Genomic DNA, 12,928 nt, shown 5'->3' with positions numbered 1-12,928 from the left:
CAAAATAATTTATATAAAAAATATTAAAAATAAAATAGTGTAAAGACGTGACATTGTGATTAAGACAACCTTAACCCCCACGAGAAGTATATAAGTTTTATGTTATAAAAGACGGACAATTTCTTTCTCAAAAAATGCAACTCATGTATTCTTAATACTGAAATATTACAGGCAACCTGGTATGTTTACCTAATCTCTGTTGCCCGTGCAAAATCAACTTTTTGTAGGAGGACGAAATTGAACCTTTTCCTGTGAGACCTTTGTTCTACTTTCCTGGAGCTGAACAATGAAGGGTACTTCTGGAAATAACATGAATAACTTCATTTTTAAGCGCTTTGCTATTTTATAAAATTCCCTTTGTTGTTCTAGTTTAGAAAAGTAGAATAAAAGGTTTTACAAGAAAAAATTCAAGTCCATCTTCCTGAAGCTGAACATCTACGGCCAAAAATGCAAAAAATGCCATTTTGCACGGGCAACATAGATTGAGTAAAAAGATCAGGTTGCCCCTAATAGTTTTAGTATTAGGAATATGAATATTTCATTTTTAAAGAAAGAAATTGTGTTTCGCGTCTTTAAAATGGAATAAATATGGGTAAAAAAATAATTTTTATCAGCTACCTAATTCTAATGCAGTAAGGTAAAATTATTGAAATACCCTTTGTGGTTCAACTTTCTCATACCGAACAAGGGTAAATTGGGAACTTTTTAAAATTGACTTTGAGGAAGTATTTATTAATATATAACTTTAAAAGCATCAATTTAATGAAAATTGAGAACTTTGACCAAGTTAACAGTTTAAAAGAAAGTTTTTCGAACTTTATAACAAACCCAAGTTATCAGATTGGTTATAAGTAACGGTGACTTCTTTGTACTAAAGATAAATAATCTCATTATATTTTTGTGATATTGTAAGGTTTCAACTTTTTCTTTTTGACACTATTCTTTGTCAAATTTCTCTTGTAGATATGAAGGGGTGGCAATGGACCTGATTAGACCCGACCTTGGGTTCAAGTATAGGTCCAAATTTTGGACCTGAATAATATTCGGGTATGGGTCTGGGTCTAGCCGTAGCTAACACATAACCGTAGTCATAAGGCATATGATGGCAATCATGTGTCTTTATATGCGCATTAGGTGTTCATATTATCACAATGTTAGTAATATTTATAATATTATTAGCAAAAAAAAAAAAAAAAATTCATAATCATAAGGTATATGTCCAAAAAATAATGGTAATAAAAAAAAAAAAAAAAAATCAAAGTCATAAAATAGCAAAGGATCCAACCAGACAAGTAAACACGAGACCCGACGGGTCTAAATATGGGTCCAAATTTGGGACCCAAATACCATTGGGGCCGTATCCTACCGTGGCCACCCTTAAGATATGCCAAAGAGGTTATTATTTCCTTTTCTGTACTCTAGTTTATTAATAAGGTGCCAACTTTTATCGCTATAGTACACGTAGCCGTTGGGTGGGCCCTCTCAGCTTCTGATTACAAATTCCCCCCTTCCTTCTAGCAAATTGACAACCCCCTCCTTATCTGAGCTCCTCTGTCAAATTAAGCAGAAAAGAAAACAGTTAAAAAAAGAATCAAATACTCCAACAACTCGCCTTTCCACTGTCCGAAGCCGCGGCTCCAACGGCTACTCTCTCTCTATAATACCCCATTTCAAAATCTAAGTAGACGTAGAGTGTCAGATTCAGACCACCAACTGTCAAAAACCCTAAAAATAACCATCAGCTCCTAGGCTTTTTCTTCCGCAAAAGAAACTAGAGGCTTTCACAAGAGCTTCTCGAAGGCTTGCCATGGAGGAGCTGAGGGCGATTTTGAAGGAGGGTTTATCTTTGAATTACGAGGAAGAGGAGATTTATGAGACGATACAGGCCCCAAAATGGGTCGATTTGCGGATGGCTGATCGATTTCAGCCGGACGATAATGCCTGGTTTTGCCTTCAAGTTGGTATGTTTTTTAAGAGAGATTGATTGCTGGGGTTCTAGGTCTCAGGGTTAGTGCTTTGCGGTGAATTGATATCTGATTTTAAGGGCTTTGGATGGATTGAATGATTTTTTAATCTTACGTGACCATTTATCTGTTCTTTAATCTCATGTATTGAAAGATATGTTCTTTTTCTTTTCAATGGGATGATATGTTTTTTCACTTTTGCTTCTTTTTGGATCAAATATTTTCTTCTTTACTGGCTTTGACATTTCTGTCTCTGTCTCTCTAAAATGGAGAAACAGAAGCTGCATGTCTGTGTGATGCTAGGCAAACACCACATTTAAGACCTTAAGGAAATGATCAATAACTCTGTCCGGAACTATATCCCAAAATAATAATATTTTGGCAAATTGAGTCTTTTCTTTCTGGTTTTCATTGTTCAAAGAATTTTCTGTCACCCTTTGATCTCCAGTCCCATTCAAAGTTTTATTCACCACATTTTACTTATGAGTTCTCATATGAATCAACGGTGCTTCCCAGTACTTTGCATTTTGTGGCTGTCGAGTTTGAACAGAACACTGAAAAAAAACTGATCACTTCCTTTTTTTTGTACAGTTTGAATTGTTAATACTGTTTTTGTTTTAATATTGATTTTATTTTGTTTTCATGTATATTCATCCCGGTTGGGATTTGGAACCCAATCCAATGGGGGAAGAGTTGCTAAAAAATGCATAGGAAAAAAAAAGTTTAAAGTTTGGGGAAAGAGAGTGTCCAAGAAGCTTTTTCAGATTTCAGTTCCCCAAAATTTGTGGCTTTTACTTACTGTTTTCATTCAAATCTCATCCTACTTTATGTGAGTTCGGCTCGATTTTTTACAACTACAGCTCAAGCTCACCAAAATTTGGGTTAAATCTTTCAAAAACTTAGTGAGAACTCATGAAAATAAGACCAACTTTCAAATAAATAACACCCATTTTCTCCGCCAAAACTTTGGGGTTGAGGAGCCGCACTTTTATTATGGTTGAGGCCAGGACTGAAGGTCACCGAAATCTTTGGCTTAAATATGCCAAGTTCTGAAACAAATAGTTATTTGTTTAATGTTTGTTGACTCTGAATTCAGGGTGTAACCAGAAGCATGAGGAAGTTCTTGACCCAGCTGCTCTACGAAAAGCATTCATACTACGGGTTTGTTGCGCATAATCTGTGTATTACTTGTATAAATTTAATTCTTAGAGAGCTGTCAAGTAATTGTGATGGATTTTTCTCAGGTCATGGCAGCAAGAAGCCCCAACAAACCCCTCAGAAAGACAAGGAATCAAGGAAGTCCTTGGTGTGTAATTTGTACTTGTTATTTTAAAATTAGGGAATTGCTATTACGCTACAATCTACGTCAGTTATATTTCTTGCTTTCCTAATTTAGGCCAAAATAATCAATTTTTCATTCCCATTCTTTTCTTGATCTCGGCTAAATTCTGATTGCATTTCTTTCACAGTAAGGAAAAACCCAGTTGGAAGTTGCCCGCAGTTAATCTTAAAATATTGGAAACTTTTAAAAAGCTGAAAATTGGGCAAAACTGACTGAAGCTACTTTTCTTTTCTGACATATTTACTGAGTGCTCCCCAAATTCAGTTCATTTATTGGACGGACTGAACAGTGCTACAAAATAGTTATGCTTGATTCAAAAGTCTGATTCCATTTTGTTGGAACAAACTTTGGTCCTTTTAATCCAAAATTTAACTCAAACCTTGATTGAAAATCCATAATTTGGGTTTTCTGTTTTGTTGTTGTCAATGGGGGCTTGAAATTTTTATCAAATTTCAGAATGAGCCAGAATTTCATTATGAAGCTCCCTACAAAAACCCAACTGGAAAATTATCTAATTTCTTCGAAAGGATGGTTCTTCCTCTGTTATCTCTATCCATGTTATTGGTTAAAATTCCACATTTTGGGTTCTTTTTTCCAATATTGACCTGAAATTTGTTATCAAATTTCAGAATTAGACCGAATTTCATTATGGAACTTGTTATAACAGTGCTCAATCAGAAAATTCTCATTTCAAAGCATAGTTCTTCCCCTGTTATCTTATCGGTTGGAGTGTCCATCTGTCTTCCAGTGTGAAGTCTCCTCTTTCTGCCCCTGCAAAATCAGTAAAGGACCGAACACCAGGAAAGAGTAAATCCAGACTGTTTCCTCGAATACTCGAGAGTGAAAGCTCCAAACATGAAACCGCCACGAAACTAGACTTGGTTTCAAACAACTGCTCAACTCCAGATATTAAAAAAAATCCAAGGCATGATCACACAAAAAGCAAGGCTTTGACAACTCCCCGATACAAGAAGTCCTCTGCCGAACCCCAACCTTTTCATAGTGCTCAGACTCGAAAAGGAACAGGGATCAATACGGTTAAGACTGGAAAAGTGGCTAAGGTTCTGGTGTTTCCCTCTCCAAGGAAGCCAATTAAGAAGAGACACTCATTGAAGGATGTTACCCCCATAGAAACTGAGATGAAGAAGCTTGAGATAAGCAGTGGAGCAAAGAATGTTTCGGGCCATTTCTGTAAATCGTCTAGATGTGCATCCAATGATGCTTACTATTCTAGACCTACCCCAGTTCCAGTAAAATCGCTTCTAAGTACTTGCAAAGAACCTGGAGCATCTTTACGCCTAACAAAGAAAAAGGTTCCGAGAAGCCTGCAAAAATGCAACAGATATTTGGATATGAAATCTCTTTCACCTATCAATGAAAGAAAACCTTATCAGAAAGATAATAAGAATGCAACAAAAGAAGACCATATAGAGCAGGTTGGTGAAGGAGGGAATGGATATAGTAGTGACATGGAGATTGATGGAAACTCGAGAAAAGGTTCAATGGAAGAGGCTTCCTCTTCAAGTATCGCTTCAAGAGAAGGGGAATTAAATAGGCATGAAGAGGACCAAGAAACTGAAAAAGAAGGAAGGAGTGCATCCATTCCAGAAACAGAGTCAGAACCCCATAAAGAAAACCTTGGGCCAATAGCTGAAGATTCAGAGCCATCATCCCTAAGTGAATTGCTTCAAGTTGTGTTAAAAGATGTGTTGCCCATTGGTTCAACAGTTTTGGGTTCCAATAGTTACCTGCTGGAGTCTAGCATAACTGATGAGAAGATGACTTCCCCCAATAGTGTCAACAAAAATGCTGAACGCCTTGGGGAACCAGATGCTCATAATCTGAAGGAAAATAACATCAGTGATTGCCACGTTGGAAGTGATCTGAGCCTGAATGACAAGCATCATGTTCCTTCTGATGATACTCAAGTGACAAAAAATCCTATTCAAATCTCTGAAAACAACACTCTTGCTCCCATGGATAACAACCAAGTGAGAGAAAGTCACTCTCATATCACTAATAAACCTCTCATTCCCTTGGATGATTCCCAAGTGAGAGAGAATCCCAATCGCTTTCCCAAAGAGAAGACAGCAAAACAATCTTCTGGAAATTCTGCCTTAGATTCAGAAAAGGAGAATGACGATAAAGAAAACACTTCAGACTCAGCAAATAACAGGTACAAAGTGCCATGATCATGCTAGCACTCGTGTGTAATGGCTGTTTTGACATCAATTTCCTTTATATAGTTAACCTCTTATGCATGTAATATATCTTTCTAATGATGATTTCATGATTATACAGTAACAAGCTTAACTCATATACATTTTGTTCCGAGGAAAAAATGGGAATTCAGGCTGACTGTGGAAACACCCAAAAGGTAACTGTCCAGTTCTTTTTTTTTTTTTGGGGGGTGGGGGGAAGGGGGGATAGCGTATAAATTTTATGTTACTTCGTACGCAATTTCAGGTTTACTATACAGTTGCATCGTCTGAAGATTTTTCATTTTGCTTGAGTTGCAGATGGCGAACTGCCTACAGGTCAAAGCTTCTTCAGGAAATCTAGCCACTGTTTATGGAGCAAAGTATAAGAAACCAAAGCCCACGAATCCAAAGCCTTTCCGGCTGAGAACTGATGTGAGTCCCCCAAGATTGCTAAATATTAAGTATTTATCTCGAGTGGCTTTCAGGTTTTGATGATTAATCTGGCCACTGTGACCTTCAGGAAAGAGGAATTTTAAAGGAAGCTAACCAGGAGAGAAGGCTGCATCTCCTTGCCACATTGAAAGAAACAAACTCACAGGAAGGAAAGAAACATGAAGTTCACGTAAGTTTAGTATAGGCATTCATAATTTAAGAGAGAGAGATTTGAAACTCAACGGTCTTTAATGGTGTCTGAGTCATAAAAGCAACAAATGCAGAGAGATGATAAGAATCATCAGCAACATGGACCATGCAGAAGTGACAACAGTAACCTCGGAGACAATCAAACTAAGACAGAACCAAGAGTTCACAAGGTTAGACCTATGAATAAGACGATCTTTTTTTTTGGGGGGGATTGCTTTGTAACCCATATCGTATGCTTTTTGAGATATATTGAACTGACTATAATTATTTCGCAGGAGAGACTGGGATCCACCCAATGCTATGGATCAGAAAAATGCACAGAGAACAAAATGGCTCTAAACACTCCCATTCGCAGGAAAAAGGTATGCTATCCATATAAGGTTTGAGTTTATTATACAAACTTGAGTATTGAGCTTATCTCCTGATCCATAGTAGGTTTGACTTTATCATACCAAGTCATGAGTATTGAGCTTTTCTCCTGATGCGTAATATACTTGCAGTGATATATATTTGCAGTGATATATTCTTTTTTTTTCTTTTCTGGAATGTTAACTTGGGGCTTGTGGGATTGACACTATTGATTTTGACGTTGTAGCATTACCTACCCAAACCAACCGTGCATGGAATTTGGCGAATGCCCATGCCTTGTGGAGGCACAGCCAACAAAAATAAAAGAAAAATATTTCTGATAAAATAAAGTGAATTTTATTTTGTTTTCTAAGAAATCAGATTAACTGCAAATTTTGTGGGAGTGTGTGCCTCAGTGAGGTGCACCTATATAAGATACTAAAAAAATAATTCAAATAATACAAATGACCAATTTACCTCTGAATATTTCAGGGGTATTAGTATTATTAAAATTTTGGATATTTTCTATATTTTATTTTTGTGAGAGATGGTTAGATGTCACGCCCCAAATTTCAAATAAGCTTGTAGAAAAAATATTAAAATTCAAATATTATCAGATAATCACGACAGTATGATGGTTTTTGAATGGTGATGAACCATGATTGAAGCATGGTAGAAATTCACAAGTACGTCAATTGTGTGCATGTATGTGTTATATATATAGCACTATGCAGAAGTTCAAATCTAAATGATATTCACTTATGTATTTATTTCCTTTCTTGGTCTTGCTTCTTGGATGGCTTGGGAATTGCACTCACATGTATTATATGTGAGTTGTGCCACATGTAATAATTGCACTCACATGTATTACATGTGAGTGGTTTTCTGAATGAAAATGAGCAAAATGGCAAATAATTATGTGGATTCTTAAGGGCTTACATTTGAAGAGTATTTACTAGAGCTCTTCGTAGGTGAATCAAGGATTATTGGAATTTTAAAACACAAATTCCCATAAGCTGTAGTTACAGAGATTGGTATAAAATGGTTGAATACTCATAGATTGATTCAAACATTTTGACTCTCGCTCTCAAACTAACCTGTAACAGTCTTCATATGCAGTCGGATGGAAACAAAGATGAAGTATCTGAAACTAAACAGAAACAGGCTGTTAAGCTTCTTCGTTCACCACAACCAGTCAAGCCTCAAAGGTTTCTTTCTTCCCTCATATCAAGAATTCATAGCAGTTGTTTAGACTATTTCCTTTTACTCCTTTTGATAATCAAATATTTATATTCCAACCTATAATAAAAAATTAACTGTTTACTTTCTATTTTATAGAATGGACAGAGGGATCAATGGAAAAAGCTTATTTTTGTTTCATATTTTCTGGTTGTTACCATGCAGAAGAACACCCTCATCAAATCCTAAGGAGCCAAATTTACATAGGACCCATATGCCAAAGACCTTCATCAGAAAACCAGCAAGAGAGGTCTCCTAGCCAGGGCAAGTTGTAACGTGAACAACTCCATTCAATGTTCTGTTGAATTTATTCCATTTCATTTCTGTTGAATTTGTTTTGTTTTTTTTCTTGATTGAGTTGTGCTGAAAATCAGCAAAGGTTATGTATGCCATTATAGGCGTTCAGGACTTCTATACATGGATGAGGAAGATATGGCATCTTCTGCATTGTGAGTCCATTAGTTCAAGAACAAAAAGAGAAAAGTTCTTGTATATTCGTGTCATTGATTAGCTGAAAGCGAATTTGTGATGCAGCTTTCTCGAGCCTGTTTGTATTCATTTGGATTGACAATAAAAATATACATGCCATTTATCATCATCCTTTGCAAATTGAGGCAGACTGTACTTTTTTTCTTTTTCCTGGACTTTAGCATACTGTAATCTTTTTACATTATGTTTGCTCTTCTTCTCTGCTATGAACAACAAAATAAACACTTGAAGCATCATTACCTAACACAACCATATCTTACCAGAATGGATCCCTTAAAAGATTGCATGTCAGTGGGTAATCAGCCAAGAAAGTGGCCAATTACATAGAAAACTTTGGTATATGCTATATGTTAAAAATTACAAGATACTTAGTACCCAGTTTACAAAACTGATGCTATCTGTAAATTTAGTGATGATGAAGATCATTGAGATTTTCTTTGGCGTTTTTTCTTCCTTTCTGGAGATGAGTTCTTCACTGTGGAGGCTGGAATTTTCAAACTGATTTCTGTGGCCCACAAGGCTCTCTCGACGTCTGATGGTGTGAAAACCACTCCTCCTATGCTTAATTCCTAAAAACGAGAATAGCATTTGGCATAAGCAAAAGACATCAAAGGCTGGTGATGTGTGGCACAGACTTAGTACAAAACCTGTTAGGAGGTACGAGTTAGTTCAAGTAGAAAGCTCAAAAAAAGCATGGGGTAGGCCCAAAAGGACATGATTAGATATAACAAAAAAAAAATGGAGATTTATAGTCTAGGGATATGACCTTTGATAAAACAGCATGATGGGCTAGGAACCAATTAGTTGGGAAAAGACTTTGATGATGATGATGATGATGATGATGAAAGGACACATCAAACGTTTTTTAAGGGAAATAGGGCACACACTGAAACATCTCTCTAATGCAATTCCTGGCATCTATCATCTGCTCTATAGTTAGGGCACACACTGAAACATCTCTCGAATGCAATTCCTGGCATCTATCATCTGCTCTATAGTTAGAATGATTTGGAATGATGATAGAATAAATGAGACAATGACCAAAGACTACATACCATTTCCTTCATAAAATTAAATGTTATACATTGATGTTATACATGTGATCACATGACAATTATAGCTTCTACAAATCTAAAACTAAGGAAGTTTCTAAACCCAAAAAAAGAAACAAAACACATACACATACAAAACACCAACCTTTGCTTTAGCTTGGAGTTTCTCTGCAAATGAAAGATACTGCTTGAGTGTATACTCCTTGGCATTGCCTAGAGCTGCCAGCATGGCCTAACAAGGTACTTGTCTCAATATCAGCAGAACAGCAGGAACTCATTTTAGATAAAATTCTTACTTATCAAAGAGGGTAAAATAGAGGAAATTCCCAGTCTCTATGTGTGTGTCAGAGAGAGAGAGAGACAGCAGTTGGTAAGTTACCTCATCAGACATGAAAGGTGCAATGTGGGGTGCATAGGAGGCGAGGATAGCAGATGCGGTTGCAGGGCCCACCCCTTTGAGTGTGGTCAAAGCAGAGACAGCCTCACTCAAATCAGGAAGACTACCAAATGCCTTCTCAGAAGCATACTTCACTTGCTCCTCATCCAATGAAGAAACAAAACTCATAAGCCGAGGCCTTCAAAACAACGAAAAATAGCTCAAAACCACCTTTACTATTGCCTATAGAGAAGAAAAATGTGACCCCAAAAAAACTATATTTTTATTACAAGAACATCACAATTGCTCCTGGTAGTAGATGTTTCAGAAATTCTATTTAACTTCGAGTTCAATCAAAGACACACTTACAGCTATCTGATTTGAAATCTAACGATTTGAAATCTAACAGACATCAAAATCCTTTCTTTTTATTTTTATTGGCGAGAGAGAGCACATTTTTCTAGTGGCATAGATGGTCAATGGGAAACCCATAACCCTTTTGTAATTTCAGATGGATAGAAACAGTACAAGGATTCTCACTTTAGAGAGAGCTGGGAAACCCATTTTTCTAGTTTCAGAGATAGTCCACTGGAAACCCATTTTTCCAATTTCAGAAGGAGAGATACAGTACATAGGAAACTCACTTTTTAGAGAGAGAGAGATTACAGAGGAAACCCGTTTTTCTAGTTCCAGAGAGACAGAGTCGTCCACGGGAAGCGAACTTTTCTAATTTCAGAGGGACAGAGAGTCTTAGAGAGAGAGAGAGAGAGATGAGCCTACCGCCATTTTCCTCTGGTGAGCTTCCATTGCATGAGCTTAGAGAGCTCGGACTTGGTGATGTGAGGATTGGGGTCTCTTTGGTGGAGAAGGGTGGGGAGTTGTTTGGTATAAAAGGAGTCCAGCTCCACGATCTCTGCTTTCTTCACCGCCTGCAATCGCGTCGGGTAAGAAGACAGCGCCTGCTTCCACAAGCTAACATCACTGCTCCCAAACTCCAACTTCCCTTCCATTCCAAAATCTCTCTCTCTCTCTCTCTAAATTTTTTAGTCAAGAAGAGAATAGGTCTGCCTGTAACTTCACCTTTCTTTTGTAATTATACTATAATGTATAAACAATGAAAAATGACCCTTCGTGCCCCGGTTAAAGTCCTGGCATCTAACGCTTTAAAAAATCACTTAACGATTTAAAATACGGCTAGTCATTCCACTGAATTACTCAAAAAAATAATTAAAATTTTTTCCAATAAATGACCTGTCTCAAAAGGGCTTCGTCTCGAAAAGGGCTTGTGTGCTGACATTACTCCTATTTGTCAAATTGGATGGCAAAATTTTTTTACATGATTTTAAGGCTAGTCAATGATGCTCTTATAGCCACCCAATCTGATAGACAATACACTTTGTTAAATATCTCCAACGTTCATCTTGGAAACAAAAATTGACATATCAACGGTAGATCTTACATAACATATGTTTGCTTTTGTTTTCTCTCACCAAAATAGCTTCAATACATTTTGGTACAAGGATGTTATTTTCATTATTGTACTTAGATTTGAAATTGGAATTATAAAAGTTATCGACAAGTTTCAAAGTTCAAAAAAAAATTTCAATTTCGTGACGTGCTTCGAGTTTTTCAATTTGACATCTAAAGTACTTGTGACCTCTTGTAACAAAAATAAATTATCTTATAGTAATAGATAATTTTATTTGGGTGCAATTTTGGCCTGCACGGACCTAATCTTTATTAGTATTTGGAGGATTGTAGGAAACGGCAATGTGGTACACAAGATAGATGTCCAAGTTTGGAAAGCAAAAATGTGCCCCTTTGATTTGTTTGGGTCATAAAAATGTCATACGGCGGTGAAAGTGAGAAAACATGTTCGAAAAGTACATGCGTACTATATTTTCTTGAATGATTTTAATATTTTTTTTAAAAAAGCCTCTTTACACTTAAAATTTAGATCCACTCCATAATATCTCTTGCAATCTTTAAAATACCAGGCCGCATTAAAATTTTCCAAAATCTCTTTTCACCCCTACTCCTATTTTCTTCCCCATTTTTTTTTATGTATTTTAACCCCTTATAACTGACCTAAACAAAAATTATTATCCCATTTCAACCATTTCTCTTTCTACCCACTTTTACATCAGGGATGGTCTGCCATTTATCTTTGGGTGTGGTTTGTCTAAGGCGAATGCCCGAAACAATCAAAGGCGCACCTTGAAATAGTGTTCAAAAGATGTTATTTCAATAGTAAAGATTTTTGTGATGGCTTGAAAATTCGTTTTTATGTTTAATTAAAAAATTAAAAACTTCAAAAATAGTACAAATCGAACAGATCTATGAATACTTGATAATCTTGAAAATTGACATTTCAAATAATGCATTACAAGATGCACTATTTCCAAAATTTGAAATCTATTTTTTCTCATGTTCATACATCTTGAGGTCGAGAAAATCGATTTGAGGATTTTTGGGTATCAAAATAACCTCTTCTAATTAACTTTTAAGTCGCACCTTAATTTGATTGTTTAGGGCCTTATCTATATATATAAGAAAATACTGATATTAGCTCACTAACTCATATGAATATATGAGCCCAATGGCCTAAATTGAATCTGGACTAATTTGACAGTCACAACTTCATTTTGTATTTTAATTTTAATATATTTTCTACAAATTCAAATAACTTGAAATTTTAGACATGTGTTCTTAAAAAATGAAAAAATCTAATAAAAATATAAAAAAAATAATTTGTGATAAATAAATTGACCAAAATACCCTTAAAAAGTTTCGATAGTATTTTAGTCAATTTATTTTTTTCGAATTATTTTTATTTAGTGAGAAAAATTGATGCCTAAAATTTCAAATCATTTGGATTTGTAGAAAAAAAATTAAAATTCAAACACAAAATAAATTCATGACCTTCAGATCAGCTCAAATTCAATCTAAACCAATGAGCTCATATGTTCATATGAGCTAGTGGACTAATCTCAACATTTTTCATATATATATATAAGAAGATGCTATGGTGAGCCCACTAGCTCACAGGAAAAAATGAGTTCAATAGCCCAGATTCAATCTTAAGCTGATCTGACGATCACGAATGTTCGATAGTATTTTAATTTTAATTTTTTTTTCTATAAATTCAAATCACTTAAAATTTGAAGCATGCTTACATAAAAAATAGGTGAATATTCAAAAAAATCAAAAAAAATATTTTATATGAAATAAATTGATCAAAATACCTCCGAAATGTTTCAAAAGTATTTTGATCA

The 12,928-nt window shown here is 35.6% G+C and overlaps 2 protein-coding genes across 6 annotated transcripts; one reads left to right on the top strand and one right to left on the bottom strand.

Annotated features, from left to right (window-relative positions):
- Window positions 1–1,523: 1,523 nt before the first annotated feature.
- LOC18446883 (neurofilament heavy protein) lies at window positions 1,524–8,334 on the top strand. 4 transcript variants are annotated; one of them, XR_016045793.1, is made up of 11 exons: window positions 1,524–1,961; window positions 3,061–3,125; window positions 3,209–3,270; window positions 4,055–5,482; window positions 5,608–5,683; window positions 5,826–5,939; window positions 6,028–6,129; window positions 6,224–6,319; window positions 6,425–6,511; window positions 7,604–7,705; window positions 7,902–8,334. XR_016045793.1 is itself a non-coding variant. In XM_020675272.2 (11 exons), exons 1-11 carry the CDS (start codon window positions 1,808–1,810, stop codon window positions 7,993–7,995), a joined length of 2,367 nt encoding a protein of 788 aa, XP_020530931.1. In that variant the 5' UTR covers window positions 1,524–1,807; the 3' UTR covers window positions 7,996–8,334. The 4 variants fall into 4 exon arrangements, 2 of the variants coding, with proteins under 2 accessions (XP_020530931.1, XP_020530930.1); XR_002283209.2 differs by having other exon boundaries at window positions 6,212–6,319; XM_020675272.2 differs by having other exon boundaries at window positions 7,617–7,705.
- A 127-nt stretch (window positions 8,335–8,461) lies between these two features.
- Window positions 8,462–10,970, bottom strand: LOC18446882 (DNA binding protein). Of its 2 annotated transcripts, none has more exons than XM_006856987.4 (4): window positions 10,434–10,970; window positions 9,657–9,852; window positions 9,423–9,509; window positions 8,462–8,794 (listed from the first exon to the last, which is right to left on the bottom strand). In XM_006856987.4, exons 1-4 carry the CDS (start codon window positions 10,661–10,663, stop codon window positions 8,648–8,650), a joined length of 660 nt encoding a protein of 219 aa, XP_006857049.1. In that variant the 5' UTR covers window positions 10,664–10,970; the 3' UTR covers window positions 8,462–8,647. The 2 variants fall into 2 exon arrangements, with proteins under 2 accessions (XP_006857049.1, XP_088709842.1); XM_088853716.1 differs by having other exon boundaries at window positions 8,462–8,872; window positions 10,434–10,969.
- Window positions 10,971–12,928: the final 1,958 nt, after the last annotated feature.

The sequence above is a fragment of the Amborella trichopoda genome, chromosome 12 (genome assembly GCF_054954075.1).
Source record: "Amborella trichopoda isolate Santa Cruz 75 chromosome 12, AtrichopodaSantaCruz75HAP2 v2.0, whole genome shotgun sequence".
In the NCBI taxonomy this organism is placed as follows: domain Eukaryota; kingdom Viridiplantae; phylum Streptophyta; class Magnoliopsida; order Amborellales; family Amborellaceae; genus Amborella; species Amborella trichopoda.
The sequence above is the reverse complement of the archived record's forward strand: the minus strand, read 5'-3'. Positions and strand labels throughout refer to the sequence as shown.

Bases quoted from the DNA above. Each gene is read 5' to 3' on its own strand.
- LOC18446883 (XM_020675271.2), top strand. From the start codon at position 1,808: ATGGAGGAGCTGAGGGCGATTTTGAAGGAGGGTTTATCTTTGAATTAC. The intron at 6,130-6,211 runs GTAAGTTTAGTA...GAGTCATAAAAG, and splicing joins GAAAGAAACATGAAGTTCAC to CAACAAATGCAGAGAGATGA. The intron at 6,320-6,424 runs GTTAGACCTATG...ATTATTTCGCAG, and splicing joins CAGAACCAAGAGTTCACAAG to GAGAGACTGGGATCCACCCA.
- LOC18446882 (XM_006856987.4), bottom strand. From the start codon at position 10,663: ATGGAAGGGAAGTTGGAGTTTGGGAGCAGTGATGTTAGCTTGTGGAAG. The intron at 9,510-9,656 runs GTAACTTACCAA...GTACCTTGTTAG, and splicing joins CACCTTTCATGTCTGATGAG to GCCATGCTGGCAGCTCTAGG. The intron at 8,795-9,422 runs GTTGGTGTTTTG...TCTCGTTTTTAG, and splicing joins AACTCCAAGCTAAAGCAAAG to GAATTAAGCATAGGAGGAGT.